The sequence below is a fragment of the Pimephales promelas genome, chromosome 17 (genome assembly GCF_988280905.1).
Source record: "Pimephales promelas chromosome 17, fPimPro1.hap1.1, whole genome shotgun sequence".
Classification (NCBI taxonomy): domain Eukaryota; kingdom Metazoa; phylum Chordata; class Actinopteri; order Cypriniformes; family Leuciscidae; genus Pimephales; species Pimephales promelas.
This window is the reverse complement of record NC_142785.1, coordinates 10,640,860-10,665,829: the sequence shown is the minus strand read 5'-3', so window position 1 is coordinate 10,665,829 and position 24,970 is coordinate 10,640,860. Positions and strand designations below refer to the sequence as shown.

The 24,970-nt window shown below is 41.8% G+C and overlaps 1 protein-coding gene across 6 annotated transcripts in view; it reads left to right on the top strand.

Moving 5' to 3' along the window:
- samd14 (sterile alpha motif domain containing 14) overlaps positions 1-24,970 on the top strand; it is a 316,013-nt gene that overhangs the window by 275,928 nt on the left and 15,115 nt on the right. For 5 of the 6 annotated variants that reach the window (XM_089121895.1, XM_089121894.1, XM_089121893.1 and 2 more), the window contains 6 exons: positions 10,619-10,776; positions 11,317-11,671; positions 12,090-12,177; positions 12,615-12,683; positions 12,793-12,928; positions 13,573-13,686. In XM_089121895.1, the coding sequence (XP_088978021.1) occupies positions 10,619-10,776; positions 11,317-11,671; positions 12,090-12,177; positions 12,615-12,683; positions 12,793-12,928; positions 13,573-13,686 (920 nt within the window). Of the gene's footprint in view, positions 1-10,618; positions 10,777-11,316; positions 11,672-12,089; positions 12,178-12,614; positions 12,684-12,792; positions 12,929-13,572; positions 13,687-18,596; positions 18,703-24,970 lie in introns of all 6 variants that reach the window. The other variant, XR_016147028.1, reaches the window with a different exon arrangement.

The following is a 24,970-nucleotide window of genomic DNA, read 5'->3' as shown; positions in this document are numbered from 1 at the left end:
GGGCGCATCCAGGACCGGTTCCGCTTCAAGATCAAAGATACCATTATCCCAACGGTCCTAGAGCGACCGGCGAAGAGCTTGGGGAAATGGTATAGGGCAGACCTCAATGATAAGCAGAGTGTGAGGGAGATGATTATCCAAGCAGATACCTGGATGACATCCTTAGAGAAGAGTGGCCTACCTGGCAAGTATAAGGCCTGGGGTTACCAACACGGGGTACTTCCTAGGCTGCTCTGGCCATTGCTTGTTTATGAGGTACCTGTCTCTACCGTCGAGGGATTGGAGAGGAGGATTAACACCTATTTGAGGAGGTGGCTGGGCGTCCCAAGAAGCTTCTGCTCTATCTGGGCATCCCAAGAAGCTTCTGCTCCATCATCCTTCTGCTGCAGCTTCCAGTGACATCAGTGGTCGAGGAGTATCAGGCGACAAAGACACGCCAGGCCATGATGCTGCGTGACAGCAAAGACAAAAGAGTACACCAAGCAGGCATTGTTGTCAGGACAGGTCGTAAATGGTCAGCCAGCAGAGCATTGATGGAGGCTGAGGATCAACTGCATCATGCTGACATCGTTGGGACAGTAGCTCTGGGCAGGCTTGGACTGGGTTGCTCCACCAGAATAAGCTGGAAAAAGCTGACCCAAAAGAACGTTGTGGCATGGTGCAGAGAGAGGTCCGTAAAGCAGAGGAGGAAACCCGGCATGTCAAGGCTGTTGCCATAAAGAAACAGGGCAGCTGGACAAGATGGGAGGGCGTGCGAGAAAGGGCCCTGACGTGGCAGGATATCTGGAATATGGAAGGACATCGGATAAAGTTCTTGATGTGTTCTATCTACGATGTCCTGCCTACTCCATCAAACCTCCATATTTGGGGGATAGCAAAGAACCCCGGCTGCACGCTGTGTGGAAAGACAGCCAATCTTGAGCACGTCCTTTTAGCATGCCGGTCAAGTTTGGCAGACGGGAAATTCCGGTGGCGTCATGATAAGATCCTGTCTCGGTTGGCGGATGGTGTAGAACAGGCAAGGAAGAATCGTAAACCTCCTCCTGATGGGCACCACTTTATCCATTTCGTCCGGACCGGAGAGAGCACTGCAGCAGTACGGAGGAGTAGAGGGGTCCTGGCCTCAGCAAACGACTGGGAGATGCAGGCAGACCTGAAAAAGCAGGTCAAATTCCCGGAGGAGATGGCACTCACTAGCCTCAGACCAGATATTGTACTCTGGTCTAGAGGTACCAAGCAGGTGGTACTCATAGAGTTAACTGTACCCTGGGAAGATAGGATGGAGGAGGCATATGAGCGCAAGCTCAAAAAATATCAAGGCCTTATCCTCGAGAGCAAGGAAAAAGGATGGAAGGCCTGGAATCTACCAGTAGAGGTCGGCTGCAGAGGTTTTGCGGGACAGTCACTCTGGAGAACACTCAGATTGCTGGGGATTGAAGGGGTGGCCAGGAAATGGCTAATAGGCAGTGTCACTGAACAGGCGGAAGCAGCATCAAATTGGATCTGGATACAGCGGGAGGTGCGGTGGCAGAGCAAACCTGTTGAAGGACTAAAAACGGCATAGAGTTGGGTGGTGGTCAGCGGGGGTAGATCCAGGACGCTGGATCTGCTGTCGAGCCCTCCCGAGGTGTTATAGGCTTAAATCGACGAAACACCAAGGAAAGGGGGTGCCCATCTGATGACCGGCTGTAGCCACCTAACTCTTGCAGTGTTGAGAGATGTAGCCCTGAGCTGGCCCTGGGAGAAGTTTGGTGCTTGGAAGGAGAGGAGAGAGCGATGCCACTGGCTCACAGATGGGGCAGGGCAGAGTACCTGTAAAGGTGGGCCAGTTGCGATGATCACATCGTTTTTTGCATATTTATAAAAAATAGAAATGCAACTTAATATAATTAAATTATATTTATTTTATTTTATTTATTTATGTATTTATTTGACAGGGACAATGCAAACAAACATAGTGTCAAGACCAAGCATGTCACTGAAGTGTTGCACATAAAGTTTATAGCTATTGCTAATTTTCAACTCCTGTCCCTGGAAGGGCTTTCCCAGATAGAAGGTGACATTACCGTGACCATAGGTAATGTTTCCTAAAAGTTCTCTAAAGGTGACGAACATTCCAAACCTTTTCAGAACATTAGGGACGTTCCTGAAACGTCCTCTTTTGGTAATGAAAGTGCTGCAGTTCAACGTTCCTTTAATGACTTTAGGGGGACATTCCGTAATGGTAATCTTATGGTCACATCACAACGTTTCAATCAAAGCGTTCTCATATGGGTCTAAGTTGGTCCTATTTTAACGTTCCTTAAATGACTTTAGGGGGACGTTCCGTAATGGTAATCTTATGGTCACATCACAACGTTTCAAAGAGGACATAATCAAAACGTTCTCATATGGGTCTAAGTTGGTCCTATTATAATGTTCCTTATAGGACTTTAGGGGGACGTTCCGTAATGGTAATCTTATGGTCGCATAATAACGTTACAAAGAGGATGTAATCAAAACGTTCTTATATGGGTGTAAGTTGGTCATACATTGACATTCTTTATGTGACTTTAGGGGAACGTTCCATATTGGTTATTTTATGGTCACATACAACATTACAAAGGAGACATAATAAGGACGTTCCCATATGGTTGTCTGTTGACCATATGATAACTTTTTGTGACTAACTTAATGAGAACATTCTAATATGGGTCTAAGCTGGTCATAAAAATAACCTCCCTTATAGGACTTTAGGGGAACGTTCCATATTGGTTATTTTATGGTCACATAGCAACATTACAAAGGGGACATAATAAGGACGTTTCCATATGGTTGTCTGTTGACCATATGAGAACGTTTTGTGACTAACTTAATGAGAACATTCTAAGATTGGTCTATGTTGGTCATAAAAATAACCTCCCTTATAGGACTTTAGGGGAACGTTTCATATTGGTTATTTCATGGTCACATAGCAACATTACAAAGGGGACATAATAAGGACGTTTCCATATGGTTGTCTGTTGACCATATGAGAACGTTTTGTGACTAACTTAATGAGAACATTCTAAGATGGGTCTAAATTGGTCATAAAAATAACCTCCCTTATAGGACTTTATAGGGACGTTCCATATTGGTTATTTCATGGTCACATAGCAACATTACAAAGGGGACATAATAAGGACGTTTCCATATGGTTGTCTGTTGACCATATGCGAACGTTTTGTGACTAACTTAATGAGAACATTCTAACATGGGTCTAAGTTGGTCATAAAAATAACCTCCCTTATAGGATTTTAGGGTGTCATTCCATATTGGTTATTTTATGGTCACACAACAACGTTACAAAGAGGGCATCAGAGCGTTCTCATATGGTTCTAAGTTGGCCATATTATAATGTTCCTTAAATGACTTTAGGGAGACGTTCCGTAATGGCAATCTTATGGTCACACAACAACGTTACAAAGAGGACAATCAGAGCGTTCTCATATGTTTCTAAGTTGGTCATATTATAACGTTCCTTATTCGACTTTAGGGGGACGTTCCGTAATGTTAATCTTATGGTCACATAACAACGTTACAAAGAGGATGTAATCAAAACGTTGTCACATGGTTCTAAGTTGGTCAAATTATAACGTTCCTTATATGACTTTAGGGGATGTTGTGTAATGGTAATCTTATGGTCACACAACAACGTTACAAAGAGGATGTAATAAAAATGTTCTCATATGGTTCTAAGTTGGTCATACAATGACGTTCTTTATGTGACTTTAGAAGAACATTCCATATTGGTTATTTTATGGTCACATTGCAACAAAGGGGACATAATAAGGACGTACCCATATGGTTCTCTGTTGACCATATGAGAACGTTTTATGACTAACTTAATGAGATTACATCCTCTTTGTAACATTGTTATGTGACCAAAAGATTACCATTACAGAACATACCCCTAAATTCGTATAAGGAACGTTATAATATGACCAACTTAGAACCATATGATAATGTTTTGATTACATCCTCTTTGCAATGTTGTCATGTGACCATAAGATTGCCATTACGGAACGTCTCCCTAAAGTCATATAAGGAACATTATAATATGACCAACTTAGAACCATATGAGAACGTTTTGATTACATCCTCTTTGTAACGTTGTTGTGTGACAATAAGATTATAAGGTACAGAACAACGTCACTTAACAACGTTACAAAGAGGATGTAATCAAAATGTTCTCATATGGGTCTAAGTTGGTCATACAATGACGTTCTTTATGTGACTTTAGTGGAACATTCCATTTTGGTTATTTTATGGTCACACAACAACGTTACAAAGAGGACATAATCAGAGCGTTCTCATTTGGTTCTAAGTTGCTCATATTATAACGTTCCTTATATATGACTTTAGGGGGACATTCCATAATGGTTATTTTATGGTCACATGGCAACATTACAAAGAGGACATAATAAGGACGTTCCCATGTGGTTCTCTGTTGACCACATGAGAACGTTTTGTGACTAACTTAATGAGAACATTCTCATATACATCACGTTTTGTGCGCGGTGACATGGGATGAACCGAGGTTCAAGTTCCGTCAACTTCTGTCACGTTTATCTGGTTTGTCTGCGTGTGAACCTGCTAGTGTTGCGGAGCAGGCTTATAATTTTTTAGCAATCAAAAAGCATGTCTAATTAATTGAAAACATGTATTATGAACATTTAAGAAAAAGAAATATGTATGAAAAAAAATTTCCACACTAATTCTGTGTTGTGTTTTTGCTGGTAATAAAATGAAGCCATAAAACATAAATTTTATCATTTATCATAAACTTTTTGTAAAATAACATGCTGCACAATGAGCTTTAATGTTAAAATTAAAACATGGATTATTCTTTAAATTCAGTTTTGTTTAAAAATTCATAATTTATATGGATTAGTGTTAGTGTATTTTTACATTAGGACATATCTAAATTCTACTGTACAACAGTAATATATTTCTGTCAAGTTAAACCGAACTTTTATTTTGATGGGTTGCCGCGAAGAACTTTTGAGTTTCTGTATGTTTATGTCATGATGATAGTTTCTCAAATGAAGCAGTTAAATGATCACAAAGTGACTTTCAGAGTGTATCTAGAGCCTGGAGAGGAAGTTCATGCATTTCTGTCTTCCTATAGGCAAAAAACAGCGCAAGCGATGCAAACAATGGTAGGGGAAACACTGTTTCAGAGTGTGGTTGGCTAAGACTTGACTTGATGAGGACTGCAGCTACCAACAGCTTGTGTTTCTCTATAAAGAATCTTGCTGAAGATATAACCAAGTCTCCTGGTCACTTCTGAGTTGCTACACTTTAGAAGAAAAAGTTTGCAACACTAGGTGTATATGAAGCTAACGTAAGCACTACCCAGCTAGAAATTTAACGTTCCCAGAACGTTCTGAGAATGTCCCCGCTGGTGTCAGGGACGTTGCCTGGTAATGTTCCCAGACAGTCACGATGTGGAGTTCTTTAAAGGGTTTGGGGACATTATTTGGAGGACATTCAGTGAACATTCAGGATGTTCTGGGAACGTTTAGAGGACGGTATTTAATTCAGAAATCCAATGTTTCCAAAACATTCTGAGAACGTCTCGCTGGTGTCAGGAATGTCACCTGGTAACGTTCTCAAAACATTTCCAGACAGTCATGATGTGGAGTAACGTCCCCAAACCCTTTAAAGAACTCCACATCGTGACTGTCTGGGAATGTTGTGGGAACGTTACCAGGTGATGTTCCTGACAGCAGTGGGACGTTCTCAGAATATTTTGGAAACATTGGATTTCTGAATGAAATATTGTCCTCTAAACGTTCCCAGAACATCCTGAATGTTCCCCGAAGGTCCTCCAAATAACGTCCCCAAACCCTTTAAAGAACTCCACATCGTGTCTGTCTGGGAATGTTGTGGGAACGTTACCAGGTGACGTTCTTGACACCAGCGGGACGTTCTCAGAATGTTTTGGAAACATTGGATTTCTGAATGAAATATTGTCCTTTAAACGTTCCCAGAACATCCTGAATGTTCCCTGAAGGTCCTCCAAATAACGTCCCCAAACCCTTTAAAGAACTCCACATCGTGTCTGTATGGGAATGTTGTGGGAACGTTTCCAGGCGACGTTCCTGACACCAGCGGGACGTTCTCAGAATGTTTTGGAAACATTGGATTTCTGAATGAAATATTGTCCTTTAAACGTTCCCAGAACATACTGAATGTTCCCTGAAGGTCCTCGAAATAACGTCCCCAAACCCTTTAAAGAACTCCACATCGTGTCTGTCTGGGAATGTTGTGGGAACGTTACCAGGCAACATCCTTTACACCAGCGGGGACGTTCTCAGAACGTTCTGGGAACGTAAAATTTCTAGCTGGGTTTATACACAATAATATTTACATGATTTACCACTTCAATAAATAATAATAATAATAATATAACCTTGCATACAAATCATATACAAGTCTTATAATAATTAAAAATGAGTACACTTTTAGTTTATTTTTAACCAGTTTTTTATGCCTGGAAGTGAAAATCTTAAAGTCAGGCACAGTCTAGATTTCAAAAGGTAATGAGTTTCAGAGTTTAGTACTCTTCACAGAGAAGGTCGTCTGTCCAAAGCTGGTCCTGCAGAATGGTATTTTACAGTCATAATTTGTTGAGCTCCTAGTGACTCGGATGTTGTCCTGTCTCACAATAAATGGTAAACAATAACCACAAAAAGTGGTTCAGGTGCTAGATGATTAATGCACTTATAAATTAGTTTAAGAAAGGAAAAATTGCTAAAGCAATCAAAATTCATTAAATCATATTTATTAAAGATGCTGCAATGATGACAACGTAATGTTTTTTTATCCGAAAGTTTTATTGCTCGATTATATAAAGAACCTATGAGTTTGATTGCAGTGGGAGCGGCTTGTGCCCAGGTATATAAAGCTAATGTGAAAATATTTAACACAAAATAGATTTTTGTCAGCCACTAAAAAGGTAACACTTTATTTTGATGGTCCACTTTAGACATTCTATTGACTAAGTAACTGCATTTACATGTTAACTTAATCTATTAACCCTAACCTAGCAGTCTACTGATACTCTGAGTTAGTTGACTTGTAGTTACTATATAGTTTGTAGAATGGTGGACCATTGAAATTTAATTCCCCCCTACAAGTGTCACCCAATGTAATTTTACATTTATTTTATTTTTTCTTCCTGAATACACCTTCTGTCATTGGTGAAACTGTACTTATGTTATTGTGACAGTCTGTGTGGTCCACTGAAACATAATATTTTTATGTTTCCATGATTACAAAGAAACAAACTATAGCCTAATGATTTACTTGTAGTTGTTTTAGCATTTTAAGCTGTTAAAAGAATTTTTTACAAACATACACAAATCAAGTTTATAATAATGGTCAGACTTATGAGACAGACAAGATAAAAGTAATGGTTGTTTTACAGTGTGACAATGGAGATATCCTGCAGCACATAATGAAAATTGCCATCTGCAAGAGGGATTCTCAGGAGTATTTCAGCATCATCTTGGAGGGGTGGATGCAAGTCATGGCTGGCGTGGAAAATCTGACAAGAGCCTGTGCTGTTCTTCTTGGACTCACGTATGCACTAAACCACACCTACCCGAAAGAACTGAGGCACACTTTTGAGGCCTTTCAGAAGCTCTTCTTGGAACTGGATGTTTGCAAGTTTTCCCTGAAATTACTAACACTTAAAAACAAACTCGTGACTTCGATTGAGACAATGCATTATGACCAAGGCGAGGTCTGAAAAAAAAAAACAGCATTGATTGATGAACGTTTAATATTGTTCTACATGAAAGCTTTCAGCAAGTTCAAATTATTTTATATGTTTTGATACAAGTTATTCACAAGTTTTAGTCAAGAATGTGACTTTTTCCGACAGAAATTTGTATGCACATGTTTTTGTGTAACAAAATGATCTTTCTCAATGACATGGAAAATTTTAGTTTTTTTTTTTTTGCTTTTATCTTTCATATCTTAAAACTGCTGTCTTATATTTTATAAATGTTTGTTTTATTTGTGCAAAAAATACAGAATAAAAGCATGTTTGATAACAAAAAGTGCATTATGTATTCATTATTATAACATTTACTGTCTGAAAAAGGCAGTAAATGTTATAATTAAGTAAATTTCATTAACACAAATGAGTAAATTCTGCTTGATTTATTTGTGAGGTGACTTAAATTAAAACAAGCACATTCCACTAATATTAAATTCATCATGCGCCATAAATAACTAAATAATTTAGGACATTTTACTTAATTTATTCGGGTAGATCTCACACACACACACACACACACACACACACACACACACACACACACACACACACACAAAAACACCTTAAAATCTACACTGTAAAAAAATATTTTCAAGATTTGTTATCACAACAAATTTTCTTTTGTCAAATCAACTTTATAATAATTTATTTAGTTGAGATAACTTATTATTTTGAGTTTTTGATGATTAAATTAATCTCCTTCATTGTATTAACTCACTTTTTCCAGTTCAATCAACTTAAAATTTTAAGGCAACCCAGGTTACTTACTTTTTTAAGTTAAACCATCAATATTTTTTTACAGTGTACTCAAATATAATACATGTAATATTGTTACCATATTTTTTTAATTAGATACCATATAATATTTTTTTTACTGTGTACATGCAGTGCAGTTACTGTTCGTGTATGCGTATTGACAATTCACCATTAAATGTGTTATTTTGAAAAGTGTTTTCCTTTTTTATATATTATATTTTGGCTGAATTCTATTTGTTATTCAGATTTTACCCCAAACATTACCTTTGAATTGGAACAACATAATGAGAAGTAATTGGGATGTTTCTTGATAATCTTATGTTTACTGTGCCTAGATGGCAACTTCAGGTATATCACACATTTCAAACTGGTTTATTTTGTAGTTTACTGGTTTACTCAAGTGGTAATTTTGCATTTTTGGGTTTGTATGATAAACAGGTTCAAAAATGCAAAATTCCCTATGGTTTCGCTTTATTTCAAAATGGGCACCTTTAGCATCATTTTTCTCAAAAACTGCAAGGTTGTGTGTGGAGAACTTTTTCCTAAGGAATCTTTATATATTTCTGACGTTAAATAAAAAAAAGTAGGTAGTGTCCCACTTGTTGGAACGAAACCCTATTTCTAGGCCTCTTTTAGGCTACTAACAGCGGCCTAGTATAGTAAAAATTGATTGGGGAGTGTATGAACTTAACAGCCTAGAAGTTATTAATTTTCTCTATTGATTACTTTAATAAAGTTTAGTGCACCTCGTGTTTTCAATTTCCATTTTTGGAACGGCTCCTACAGATTTTATTTGAACTTCTCAAAATTTGGGTCAGTCATAAACACTCTGCTGGTCAAAAGCTAAAAACCTTATTTTAGAGTACCATGAGACAATCACTAACACATAACCTTGAATGGATTATTTAAAAAAGGTGGCATCAGCTGCTTGCAATTTTGCCGTGATTTTGGCTGGCTGCAGTATAGGTCTCAAACCCTACCCTCTCCATGTAAACAAATGGGACTTGAGCCAATTGAAAAAAATCAAATTAGCCTACACTTCAAATAATGTTTTTAAAGTTTCTATAAAATGGGGTGTAGCATTATGTTTGACAGCTATGCAATTGAGTCTGCAGGGGAGATATAGTTTGGGCAGGAACTTGATGCCATAGCTCCACCTCAGGATCACTCCTGCGCAGACTCAGACTCTGAACAATGTAATCGTTAATGACCGTTTTACAGTCTAAGATTATTACCTAAAGGGTACAGTTGACTAAATGGTGTCCATTAGTATTTTTCATTTAGTTTATTTATTTAACAGGGACCATGCACAACACAAATGTGCCAGAGTTGGCTATATAGGTAATTTGCATATGTAGTCCCTGGGCAGGATATTGTTACATAAAATTACAGCACTCCATTACAATCCAGAAAACAGATGCAAATAATAGTAATAATATCACATCACAATATCATAAAATTACAATACAATTTAAAGTGTATCACCCAAGTGGCTGATGTTTTTGTACCAATTTATTTCAGAGACCCACAATGCTGTATATCCCACAATGCTATGCTCCTAACTTGACCTTGGTTTATTTCCAAGATGATGGTTTTAACCAAATTTAACCATAGTATAGTAATTTGTTTGTTTATTCATTTATGCATCAAATCATTAAATCACTGCAAATGTATATCTATGAATATAACTGTGAAGTTGCGTAATTCACTTTCATGTATATGTCTACGTGTGTTTGTGTACTTCCTGATTCTGACCCTCACACACCCCTAGAGTGCACATGAGGAATGACCACCCATCATTCATATAAGTAATTTAGGCTGTTGACAGCTTAATAGCGCTTCAGGCCTGCTTTTACGGTGTCACGGCGTTTTATGGATTGTAACGAGAACACTAATATGTGCAGGAGTGCGTGTTGAGACCAGCGCAGCAGTCTTTTATCAAGATTTTCATCATGTTTGCAGTTTGTGTCTTTGTCGACATGTTTGCCTCCAAATACTCAATATCAAAAAAGTGTTACATATGTCTACTGTATGTGTTTTATACCATATCAGATCTGACAGAGGTGGTTCCTGAGACAGAACGACTTGACAGCAGCTTACAAAAAGCTAAAGCACAACTGTCAATTAAAACCAAGAGGCATCGGCCCTCCCGAACCCGCCTGAGAGACAGTGTGAGCTCGATAGATGGGGATGACAGCACTGATAGAATGGTGTGTATACACACATAAAAATGACAGTCTCTTATGTATCTTGTTGTTACTCACACTCATGTCATTTCAAACTTGTTCGCTGTTATTATAAGGGCTATCATAATACAACTATTTTTTGAGGCAACAATAGTCCTGACTCAATTAACGCCCCATCACATTATTATGCAACTGTAAGTAATTTTCTATTTTCTGTAAATGTGTGAGACCTCTGATTAATTAACTATTATAGGTAAATAATTAAAGAATGGCAGAGTGGATTAATGTTTTTGAAATAAGTTGCTCATCAATGCTGCATTTCCTAATCAAAAACTGTAAAAATAGCAATATTGTGAAATATTATTACAATTTTAAAGACTTTCAGCAGCCATTACTTCACTCTTCAGTGTCACAATCCTTCAGAAATCATTCTAATATGCTGATTTGGTGCTCAAGGAACATTTTTCTTATTATTATTATTATTATTATCAATGTTGAAACAGTTAATGTTTACTTGCCAGTTCAAAAATGCTATGTGTGTCTTTGTGTGTGTGTGTGGTTTAGAGTTACGGCGGCTCTGTGCAGACCTCATCTTCTCCACTCCACCCTTCCTTTCGCTGCTCTTCCCCCTCTGATCTGCTTCTCTCCTCCCCTTCCTCACGAAGAGACCAGTCCTTCACCTTTGACCCCTACACTGTGGTTGGAGAAAGGGAGGTACAAGATGAAAGATGGAGCTACAGACACTTCCTGAACACCTCCTCTCAGGAGACTTTGCACCTCACCCGTTCTAAATCCCCCTGCAGACCCTGCGTCCATTCAGAGACATCTTCCCCAGCCCATCGCTGCGAGACAGACAACCTCAAGTCACGGGAGGGCAGCCAACCCCTCCTACACTATGGAGAATACTCGCAGAGCGAAGGTTTGAACTGCATAAGTACATCTCATCACCAAATATATACACTCACCGGCCACTTTATTAGGTACACCTCAACTGCACGTTAATGCAAATATCTAATCAGCCAATCACATGGCACATGTTGTTTTTTATTGACAGTAGCTAGTAGCCTACACTGTATGTATGCCCATTCAGAGCACGTGTAATCCAGATTTGGTGGTCGGGAAAAGTTGTATCTGTTGTATCAAAGTCTATCTGTTTTAGGGTGATCCAATCCGATCTTGCCTTTAAAAAATTCGCCATAATAGTGAGATGGATTACCTAATCCTGGGTAGCAAAACATGATATTTCCAAATCCTTCTGTTCCAGATTAAAATATCTGACCACCGGGGCCCAGATTCTGATCTGGATTCTGATGCTCAATTTGATGATCTGTTTTCAGATGACAGTCATGACACAGGCCCTGATGAACCAGAGAGTCCAACAGTGCTGCTGGACAAGAAAACCAGGAGACGTTTTCTTGATTTGGGGTTAGTTTCCTACAAGTCCTACTGTAAATAACTGTGTTTTTAAATTGATTCATTTAAATAATATTTTTAAATTGAATAAAAGCAGTTAATATAGATGTTATCATGTTTAGGTTATCATTTTATTCAAGTACAATGTATAATCGAACTACAGTTTTTATCGTATGAGGAGTTTGTTTGCTACATTTCATTTGTAAAAATATTGGCATAGCTTAAAATTTATTTTTATGTTAAACATGCAGACACTATAGAAACTCTATAATTGTGCAATTTGTTGCTTTACTTCCTGACAACTGTAAACACCAAGAATTTATTAAAATTACATTTTCATGTTAATTAAATTATTTTGTATGCTCTCTCTCAACCACTAACATCATACAGATGACATAGTAGTGGTCAGAGTTGGGATCTTAATATTAGCTTGTTTTTCTGCGGAGCAGGGTCACTTTACGTCGCACATATGGAAAGGTCAGGAAAGACAGATCCAACAGACTCTCAGCAGGAAATCGGTATGTGAGTCTGTCCTGTGTTTACTAATGTCAGTTATCTGAGCACCTATGTTTTCTTGTGTACTTGTATAGATGCAGTGTGAGAGGTATTTTGTCTGTTTGTATGCAGGGTTTCAGAGAGAACAGAGAACCAGTCATCACGTTCATCTGGTCCACCATTTGTGCCTTTCTCTTGGTTCAGTGAAAGATTAAGAGGCTCTGGCTCCCCGAAGAACATTCAGGCCCAATCCAAACCTTTCACCCAGGTTACCTAACCTTAACTAGATTCCACATTTCCTATTATTGTTGCATGAGGAACAATAAATTGTTGCAGTGATGACATTTTTGTAGGTCAACCCAGAAGTCAGCATTATACTGGCTCCCTCGTCAAAACCCCAACAGGATTTTTTCATCAACTTTTAGATTATTTCAGAAAATAAGTTTTGTAACCAACAAAAGTTTATGATTCTTACAGGTTTTGTTTATCATAATATCCAAAAAATGACCACATTTTTTTTTTTTTAAATTTTGAAGCAATTATCAGAATTAAAAAAGCTAAATGTAAGCTATAAACAAAATGCACCACCATTAAGCTTATGACAATTCCATATGTGAAGCATTTTGAGGTCCCAGAAAAAGAGGTTTATAAATGTAATGAATTATTATAATTATTATAAATTATAACTCTTACAGGTTCTTATGAAACTCTTATGAAAGTTTCAGTTCAAATATTCAAAAACCCATTTAAAAAACCCATTGACTTCAGGACAATGGAACCGGAAGGGCTAAAATGTTAAATCGCTTCGAGGTTTGGCCTACAATGCCTATATGAAAAAGAAGAATTATTTATTTTTAAACAGCCAATTATGGCATGATACAGCACTATAGCACTCATTCCTCTTTCTTCAAGGGCTCCAGTACCGATGAGGACTTTGATTCTTCAGTGGGTTTACTAGAAGACACCAGACCCTGCAAGACTGAGTCATCACAACCATATCAGACCCTCCCTGAACATTCAGATGGGGTGAGATAACTACAAATCACCCACTCACATGTCTAAATTTGTCAGTCCAACTGGTTTGTGCCTTTCATAGAATAGTTCATCCAAATATACCAGTCCAAATTCTCAATTTCTCCTGTCATCACCTCAGTGCAATGAATTCTGGGGTAGCGTGGGATGCAAAGGATCCATCTGTTGTATCCTTCATTATCCGCAAAATGAAGGATGCATTTGAAGGAGCAGGGACAGATTTTGTCACGCCACGGTGATGCAATCAGCCTTCGAACACGGCCTTAAAAGGATGCAGCCTCTGAATTGGGACGGAGCTGAGACAAACATGTTGGAAAGGCTAAATTTTCAGAATCATTACTCCAGTCTTCAGTGTCACATAATCCTTCAGAAATCTTTCTAATTGTGCTCACAAGACATTTTTTGAAAACAATGTTGAAAACAGTTGCACTGCTTAAAATATTTGTGGAAACCGTGATACACTTCCATTCAAAAGTTTGAGTAAGTAAGGTAAGGTTTAGTAAGGTTTTAAAAAAAGAAAAAAGAATCAAATTAATAATTTATTCATGCAGCAAAAACGCATTAAATTGATCAAAAGTGATCAATTCTATTTCAAAATAATAAAATTGTATCATTAATTACTCACACCATGTTGTTTCAGACCCGTAAGACTTTCGTTCATTTTCGGAACACAAATTAGAGCTTTCTGATCTCTCTTGACTGCAACGTCATTGCAACTTTCAAGGCCCAGAAAGGAAGTAAAGACATTGTAAAGACACAAGGCGGTCCGATCAGAGGGGGAATTTGCATATCGTAGTTAATAATTGATAATTAATAATTATTCATACAGATTTAGATCAGACCGGTCTTACATGTTAATAAATCTCCCATTTAGAGAGGCTTATTAATTTTACACATATGCATACATGTGCATCCCCGCAATTAACCACAAGTTAATTGTTATTAATTGCAAGGACCACGTTTTACAAGACAGGCAAAATCAAATAGCTCAATTAAATTATAGAGCTTGTGAAAACAAATTCTGTGGCCACAAGAATTTAGCTTTCCCAGCTCCATAAACAAATACCCTCTTAGGTATTTTTAGTTCTGTAAAGCGTGTAGCTTATTAACCGACACTTCAGCTTGTATCATGAGCAAGACAATGATTCAGTCAGAAATTAGCATAATTGTATTTAATAAAGCAACTACTTAAGTATTTACTACGTTACAATGATACATGTATTTACAAACATTAAAACACAAACTAAGACAACGCAGGGCGTTTAGACAATGGGTACGCGTAAGTGAGTTGGACAGAGGGAGAGAGTGAGATAGAGTGAGTTGTAGAGAAAGGAAGAGTTACCTTCACCACAACAGTCAGTTAACCTTTCTGAACACCACGAAAACACTTTCTTAATGCTTCTTAGAAGCTCTAAAAGAAGGTATACTTGTAGGGCATATTTGGTCTGTGTGAGTCGCGGGTTTGTTGCTCGGCCCGTTCGGGCCGCGTGTCGACTGGAGATGCTGTCCTGCGTGCGCACGTCACGTGGACCGAGGCCGCAGAGTTTTTGCGCGGTCCGTCCCGGCGCGTGCATGGTTGGTCGCTTGCGCGTGGCTCCTTTGTTCCGTGGGGAGTCACGTGGCGTTCGTTGGCATTCAGCGCGAGTGTTTGAAAGGCTTAAAGTCTTTGAGGTGAATTTACCCGAGGAAATAGTTCGGCAAAGTCCACTTCCCTTCCTGGGAGACGAACTTGGTAGTCCACTTGAGGAAAAGACAAAACTTTTAGACGAACAAAAGAAAAGATCCATGGTCAGTTCAGATCTCCGTGAGGAGATCTCGAGCATTACATGTTTCTCTGAGGAGGTCAGAAGAAGAAGGGGAGAGGCGCGCTCCTTTTGTCCCCTTGGCGAAATCCATTCCCTTCCCGTTGGCTTGAGCCAATCGGGGTGAAGGACGTTGCGTGGGAACTCTTGGTTTATTGTCCTTTGTTCTCATAGCACGCGCTTCTCGTGGAAGGGGGTGTGTTCAATGAGGGTTTTATAGTAAAACAATTTGATCTTCATTGGCAGTAAAACAAATTAAAAATACACTTTACTTTACATCTCTATGCATATTTTCATTCAATAAGCATTCTAGAGATATCAAGGAACATTGTTATATCAAAGGAATATACACTTATGTTTAAAATGCATGAAGAAGGTATTTCTAATTTCTTTTTACGCTGTGACCAAACAAAGTTATTTCACTGTGACATGGGGAAGAACACACATACATAAAAACCATTGAAAACATTTTGTTAAATGTCTTCAAACACCAAAAGTTCAGAGACATTCCACACTTTCCGAGGTGTGGGGGAAGGGAAGGGCTTGTGTGTGTGTGTCCATTTCGGAGGACTGTAGATGGCAAATTGGCAAAGTCCTTACAACATTGTTAAAATAGTACACTCTTAGAAAAAAGGGTTCTATATATGTAGCATAGGGTTCTTTACTCAACTGCAAAGAACCTTTTATGGAAAAAAATGATAATAATGACGAGAAAGAACCCTTTTGTCACAAAGGTTCTTTATAGGCTATTATTCATTCATATTTTACATTATTCTGCAACATTTTGCAGTTATAATTAAATTATTGTTTATTAAACCGTTGTAGCAACTTAATATCCCATTTTAATCATGCTGATTTTTGAAGGATAAAAACTGAAATGGCACTCTTCATGTGATATTGATTAATTAAATTTTTTAACCCCCATATCTTGAATTTTGTGATCATTCATGCATTGCATTTTAGGGGTTCCAAATACGTAGCGTTTTAGAACCTTTTAAGGTTCTATATAGTAGGGGTTGAACCGACTAGTCGATTAGTCGACTAGTCGACCTTAATGCAATGCCGTGACGCTTTTAGCTTGACGTCGACTAGTCGTGTTGATCATGTGACACTATATGATTGCGCTAATTTTAATAGTATATGGCCGCGTTAAAGACGACAACAGATGAAGAGCCCAGAGGGTCATTGCAGCAAGAAAGCAGCATTGGCACATAAAGCGTATGGAAGTAGCCTACTTTACTAACGTAGCACCACTATATTGTTGAAAAAGAAATGACGCACGCTCTCTGTTTTACCGGGAAATGCGAGCAGTGTCTTTTAAAATTATTCAAACATTAGCCTATTTTTTTCATATATTTATTTAAACATATTAATGCATCTAATTCACCCGCAATCAATAGGAATAGTATTTGGTATTACTTAGATCCATCACTAACGTGCAGATGTGAATTTATAGCTTTCTTTTTTTTTCATCCTGATAATGTAAACAGCGGGCTGTTTAGCTAACGTTACATCTGGCCACTTCACGTGTTTCTGTGATCTGATTGCTATCCGTTCGCGAAAAGACCAGGTATAGTGCCCTCCGAAACGCATTCGAGAAGGATTTAAATCCGATCGCTCAAACCACTTCATGAGGAGGTCTGGGTCGCTTTACAGACGAAACTGGACTCGTGTAAAGGCATCTGGTTGTTGAAACCGCAATTGGACTTCTCCCAAAAATGCTGAAATAAAACGTGTGAGAGCAGCCTGTGCTATTATATTCATGACGAAGCTATAACACGCACCGCAGCTGAGCATCTAACGTTATTCATAAAGCCAACGTGCAAACTATCGTAAATCAAAGTGAAAGTAAGTCACAGACGCTTAACACACAATCATCTTCGTTAAAAGTAAAGAAACAAAATGATCTCACCAGTGCTGTCTCTCTTATTGCGGTCTTTGATTGTGAAATTAGCTGATGATCAATAGATCATTACTGTTGCTTTCGGTGACGTGAACTCCGTTAAATCTGCATGTAGCGCGTTGTTTGAAGATCGGATGCGAAAACATATTTATGTGACCAGGTGTAAATGGAATAGTTTTGATAAATCAGGTCACTAAAAAAGCATGAAGTGTCCAGGTGTAAACGGCCCCATTATGAGCTGTCAGCGTCTGTATAATTTGCTGTTAATTAATTGCAAATTGTGGCATGATGCAAATCTGTCACATCTCTTGTGTTTTTATGAATGACGTCAGCGACTAGTCGACGTCGACTCGACTTTGATGTCATAACAGTCGACTTCAAAAAATCTGAAGTCGTTCAACCCCTACTATATAGAACCTTTTCTTCTAAGAGTGTACACGTGACTACAGTGGTTTAAATGTAATGTTATGAAGCGTTATGAAGAAGGTTTTGTTTTTTTTGCACAAAAAGTATTCGTATTCGCTTCATAACATTACATTTTAACAATGTCTTTACTACCTTTCTGGGCCTTGAAAGTTGCAATGACCTTGCTTGCTGTCTTTAGAGGGATCAGAAAGCTCTTTCATGGCTGCCTCGGCATGGAGCTCTCCAGTTATTGCGTTGTTTTTGTTTGTTTGTCCTGTGTTTAGTCATTATTTTCCTATCAGTTTTACCAAACACAAACTACTGGAAATCAGGAAAAACACACCAGAAAACTTCAATAAAGTTTTTGAGTATTCAGACGTTTTGCTGGACATTCTCGTCGGAGGGGCAGCGGTGTTGTTCAAACGCGCGCTCAAGCGCAAACGAGGAAAGCGAGCCGGCGCGCTGGTTAAACTCCGCGAGTGCGGCGTTCGAACTGCACTCCCCAGCATCCATCTTGCGAATCTCCGATCCCTTCCTAACAAAATGGACGAACTTCTTCTCCTCACCCACATTAACAACTCTGCTGCTTTGTGCTTCACTGAAACCTGGCTGAGTAAAGCCATACCGGACAACGCACTACATCTGCCGGGATTCTAGCTGTACCGATCGGACCGCACCGCGAAGCTTACGAAAATTGAACGAAAATTGGTGTTCAGATGTAACAACACTGATCAAGATGTGCTCTCCTGATTTAGAGGCCCATTTCATTAATTGCAAACCTTTCTACTCGCCAGGGGAATTCTCCTCTTTCATTCTCGTGAATGTGTACATTCCTCCAGACGCATGCGTGAGCGCGGCACTACAACAGCTGGCTGAACAAATAGCTGAAACGGAACAAAGGTACCCAGACTCTCTTTTAATCATTCTTGGGGATCATTTTAACAAAGCAAATCTCTCCTTTGAACTACCAAAATACAGACAGCACATTACATTTCCTACAAGAGACAGGAATATACTAGCCTGGCTGCGCCCTCCTACGCACTTCCGCTCAATTTCATTTTACTTCAGTACTACGTCTGGGACCGCTCCATATCCTTAGGTTTCCAGAAATCAATTTTTTGTAGGACCAATCAGCGAATAGAGGGAGTGGCTGAGAACGATGACGTTGATGTAGTGCGTCAGTTTGAATGCAGTAATGGCAGCGGAGAAAGACGTGAGAAAAGCCAGTCGGTCCGTTGTTGGTGAAGAAACTGCCGAATATACAGAATTTAAAGCCGGATTGTTATCATCTCACCTCTTGTTGCACAACGGAGGACCAAGTGAAGGAGGCAGAAAGGTTGGAAGTTTGTGCTGGGCAGCTCGTGCACAATGACCGTGACATTTTGGACTTTAGCCTGGTGTTCGCGGTGTTCGGAAGCCCCGAGTCCTGGCGGCTAAACTATTGTTAAAGATCCGCTCAGGAGTCATGTCAGTCGCTCAGATTCCCAACAGTAAATTTACTGATTATTGTGATGAACATTTTGAGCCCCTTTGTGTACTCGTGCAGGAGGTTGGTGTGTCAGTTTTACATGTTGTAAATCATACAAATTGGTTGTGATTTAAAAAAAAAAAATTGAAAAAAACCCATACTTTGGAGACTATATTTGATTTTCAGTTTTAGATGTCAATGGTTAATTTGTTTTAATAAAAAAAACAACTAAATGCCATATAAAAATGTACAAACACATACTTTGAAGACCATAATTAAGGTAATTAAGAAAAAAAAATACGTAATATGAAAAATTGTTGTTTATTACACATCTGCAGACAGACTGATCATTCACTGTAACTTACAGCATTTGCGGCAGATCAGAAAACGACCACAGCGACGTATTTGTAATGATTAGACACAGCTTTGACCATTGACTGAATAATCACTGTCCTTCATGTCAAATATACATTTCGAATTAATAATTGTTCCTAGATTAACAAAACCTGCAGCTCTCGTTGACTGAAATCCTATTGTAAATTTAATCCTCTGATCATTCGGAGTTCGGACTTGCTGTTTCTTTTACTGTCTATGGTTGTTTCCAGCCGTTTCGGCGCATGACATACGTCACTCACGACCACACATTAGCGATTGGCTATGGCAGATCGTGAGTGACTCTGGGCAGATCCAATAGATTTGAACTTTAATAGTGGACCCGCCTACAAGGAAGGAAACGTTTCTCAATTGAGGGAGGCCAGACTCTATGTACAAATGAAATGTACTAGAGTCTGGTTGAACCAGGCTAGGAATATACTGGACCACTGTTACACCACAATAAAGAATGTGTATCACTCCGCCCCACGAGCAGCTTTAGGGCTCTCTGATCACTGCTTGGTTCATCTTATACTGACCTACAGGCAGACACTGAAATCAGCTAAACCTGTAATAAGGACTGTAAAAAGATGGACTAATGAAGCAGAGCAGGATCTACAGGCCTGCTTCGATTGCACTGATTGGACTGTTTTTGAAGCTGCTACCACCGATCGTCTCTGGTTACGTATGTAACCTTAGTTCCCTGAAGGGAACGAGACGCTGCGTGTAAACGCCGTGGGAACGCCTCTGCGTGATGAGTCATGAAGCACGTATGAAATCTGTCCAATGGCGAGACGGAATGTCATAGGCGGGGTGACGTATCGACCAGGAAACTATAAAGCATCCCCGAAACACAAGCGCAACAGCTTCTGATAGGACTGAAGCAAGCGCTCACGGGCATGCTGGGAGTATGGCATGGACACGCAGCGTCTCGTTCCCTTCAGGGAACTAAGGTTACATACGTAACCAGAGACGTTCCCATTCAGGGAACTTCGAGCTGCGTGTAAACGCCGTGGGAACGCTAATACCAACGCCGCCATGCGAGCAGGTGTCCGTTGTATGAATATCAGAGTGCACATTCTGACGAAAGCATCTGCGCCCCTGGGGTGGAGCTGAGGTCCAGATGGTAAAACTTCACAAATGTGTGCGGCGAAGACCATCCTGCCGCCTCACAGATGTCACACAAGGGAACTCCTGATAATAATGCCTTAGAGGCAGCCATACTCCGGGTTGAATGAGCCCGGACAGCCAAGGGAGAAGGCTGACCGGAGGACTCATAAGCAAGTGAAATGGCCTCGACCACCCACTTACTCATCCTCTGCTTAGACGCCGCAGAACCTCTATTAGGAGGCCCAAAGCAGACAAATAATTGTTCTGATTTCCTCCACAGGGCAGCTCTGTGGACATACGCGTCTAAGGCCCTCACCGGGCAGAGCAGATTTAGTTTCTCCTGGTCTGGTGTCCGAAACGGAGGAGGACAGAAGGCCTGTAGCACTATAGGTTTGACAACCGTAGTTGGAACCTTCGGAACATACCCTGGTCTAGGGAGGATGAAAGCCTTCGCCATACCGGGAGCAAATTCCAAGCATGAGGGGGAAACCGACAGCGCCTGAATATCTCCAATCCTCTTTAGGGAAGAGATGGCTAGGAGAAAGATGGTTTTGAGAGTAACAAACTTCTCAGGCACCTCATCAATGGGCTCGAAAGGGGCTAAACAGAGCCCCTCCAACACAACCGCTAGATCCCAGGTCGGTACCCTCGTACGCACTACCGGCCTCAGCCTCAGGATACCACGAAGGAAACGGGTTACCAGGGGATGTCTTCCAAGAGAAGCTCCACTCAAAGGGACATGGTAGGCGGATAGGGCCGCCACGTACACCTTTAGTGTGGAGTACGGTAACCCTGTGGAGAAGCGTTCCTGAAGGAATTCCAGCACTGCCGGCAACGGGCAGTTAACTGGATCCAACTGTCGCTCTCCACACCAAGAGGTGAACAGTTTCCACCTCAAGGCATACAACTTCCTCGTGGATGGGGCTCTGGACTGGAGGATGGTCTCCACGACCTCAGTCGAGAGACCTGAATCTATGAGCTGGGCCCCCTCAGAGGCCAAGCCCACAACCCCCACAGTTCCGGACGGGGGTGGAGTATCCCCCCGTCTGCTTGAGACAGAAGGTCCCTCCTGACCGGAATCTCCAGAGGAGGACCCTCGAGAAGGGAAATCAGGTCCGCAAACCATACCCTGGTTGGCCAATGGGGGGGCCACCAGAAGTACACTGACCCCCTCCTGGCGAATCCTTTCCAGAACCCCTGGGAGCAGAGCAATCGGGGGAAATGCTTACAGGGGTGCCCTCGGCCACTCCTGTACCAACGCATCCAGCCCCAATGGAGCTGGAAGACTCAGGGAAAACCACAGCGGGCAGTGTGAATTTTCCCTGGATGCAAAGAGGTCCACTTCGGCCCGACCGAAGTGCCTCCAAAGGAGCTCCACCACCTCGGGGTGAAGTCTCCACTCCCCGGGCCTCGGCCCCTGCCTCGACAGGATGTCCGCTCCCCGATTTAAGTATCCTGGGATATAAATCGCTCTCAGCGACCGAAGTTTCCCCTGGGACCACAACAGGATCTGGCGCGCCAGCTTGTACAATGGACGTGAGCGCAGACCCCCCTGGTGGTTTATGTAAGAGACCACAGACATGTTGTCTGACCGGACAAGAACATGATGATCTCTGAGGTCTGGGAGAAAGTGTTTCAGAGCCTGAAACACTGCCATCATCTCTAGACAATTTATATGCCATCGGAGATGATGGTCTTGCCACAGCCCGCGGGCCGAGCGACCACTCATGATCGCTCCCCAACCCGTGAGAGAGGCATCCGTCGTCACCGTTACCCGGCGACACGGGGCTCCCAGCGCAGGTCCCAGGGACAGGAACCAAGGTTCTTTCCACATAGCCAGGGCACGGAGACCACGTCGCGTGACCTTGATCTTGCGGAGCGGGTTTCCCCTCGGGGAGAACCCCTTGGTCCTGAGCCACCACTGTAGTGGTCTCATGTACAGCAGGCCGCACGGTAACACGTTGGATGCTGCTGCCATCAGACCCAGAATTCTCTGGAATTCCTTTACAGTGAGTGACTGGCCTAGCTTCACTTGCTTGACAGTTGAGATAATCAAGGCTATACGAGCCGGCGACAGAGGTGCCTGCATCGTCGTCGAATCCCATACCACGCGTAGAAAAGTGGTCCGCTGAACTGGCGAAAGCACACTCTTCTTGGCGTTGAGTCTTAACCCCAACCTTCTGATGTGGGCGAGGACGGCATCTCGATGCCGAATCGCCTGATGCTCCGATTGAGCCAGAATCAACCAATCGTCGATGTAATTTAAAATGCGAATGCCCTGGAGACGCAGCGGGGCCAAGGCCGCGTCCATGCATTTCGTGAAGGTTCGAGGAGATAACGCTAGGCCGAATGGAAGGACCCGATATTGGTACGCTTCGCCCCCAAAAGCGAACCTCAGGAACTTCCGATGTTGCGGAAGGATGGAGATATGGAAGTACGCGTCTTTTAGGTCTATCGTGACAAACCAGTCCTCGGACCTGATCTGTGACACGATCTGCTTGAGAGTTAGCATTTTGAACTTGAGCTTCCCTACTGACCGATTTAAGAGGCGCAGGTCTAAAATCGGACGCAGCCCCCCATCCTTCTTTGGAACAATGAAGTACCGGCTGTAATACCCCAGCTCTCTGTCTGGAGGAAGAACTCGTTCTATCGCCCCTTTCAGTAACAGAGCTTTCACCTCTTGTTCCATAACCAGAGCCTGCTCGGGGGTCACCACTGTGGGCAAACCCCCCCCGAAAACGAGGTGGACGCGACCTGAACTGGATCGCGTACCCGCGTTCGATAGTCTGCAGGACCCAACGAGATATATTTGGAAGACTTTCCCATTCTGCCAGAAATGCTACTAAGGGTACCAGTCTCTCGAGACTGGCCTCTGGAGTAATTTTTGAGACAGCAACAGCGCCCTGTGACCGCGCACAGGCAGGGTTTAACGACTGTTCTGTATCGCTCCTCGGAGCAAACGAGCTTCCCTCGGGAAACCGCTCGCTGGGACCGTCTGTGCCCACCCTCACAGGCAGGTTCAGCAGAACGGGTCCCTGAGGGCACCGTGAGAGAGTGGGCGCCATGCCCAGCGGCGAACACCTCTCTCTCACGGTGGGGACTACCCTCAGCATCCTGACACCAGTGGCGTCAGGACCTTTTCGACGAGGCCTTCCTGGCAACAATAACCGTCCTCAGATCGGTTCTGTCCCGGGAAGACCTCGCCTGAGAGCGCCGCGTCTCAGCCAGGTTTTGCTGGGGAGGAGCGCGAGACGCGACACTCTTCTTCTGCTGCGCCCTATGCGATGAAGAGCCCGACGGGTGGGGCTGCTCCCGCCCAGCAGCCCCAGGGACGTGAGAGCGGCGGGGGAGACATTTTTGGAGCGCCGCTGCCTGCTTTCTGCCTTCCTGAAATCTTTCGATAACAGCGTTTACTGAGCCACCGAAAAGACCATCAGTTGACAGCGGCGCATCCAGGAGAAACGCCTTATCTTTCTCCTTCATACTCGCTAGGTCTAGCCATAAATGTCTCTCCGTGGCCACCAGGGCTGCCATAGAACGGCCGACTGATCTGGCCGTCTCCTTGGTGGCACGGAGAGAAATATCCGCCGCCTGACGCAGCTCTTTAATAGTGTCAGAGCTGACGACCTCCCCCTCACTCATATCTCTTAGCAGATCTGCCTGATACGCCTGAAGTATAGCCATAGTCTATAAGCAAGATGCTGCCTGTCCCGCCGCCGAATAAGCTTTGCCCACCAAAACCGAAGTATTTCTGAGTGGTTTGGTGGGCAACGCCGGTGTTTTAAAGGACGACGCCGTTTCAGGAGAAAGATGGCTCGCCAAAACTTCCTCCATCCTCGGCATCGCCCCATAACCCTGTTTCCTAGACCCAGCAATATTTGAATAAATAGATGTCTGATGTGTCAGTATTCTAGCAGACACTGGTTTGTTCCACGATCTACACACCTCGGTGTGTAAATCGGGAAAAAAGGGCAAACACCTGCGTGGAGGTTGCGAATGGGAAGACAAAAATCTCTCGTCTAATTTACTTTTCACTGTCGACTCCTGTTTTTCGGCTGGCCACTCAATACTAAGTTTCTCTACAGCCCGAGTCAAAACCTCCATCAGCTCAATACTCGCGGGAGACTGGGATGGCGAGTCCCCGATCTCCACTGAGTCCACAGACATAATCTCACTTTCAACATCCACACTTTCAACATCCAGTTCCTCGGAACTGGA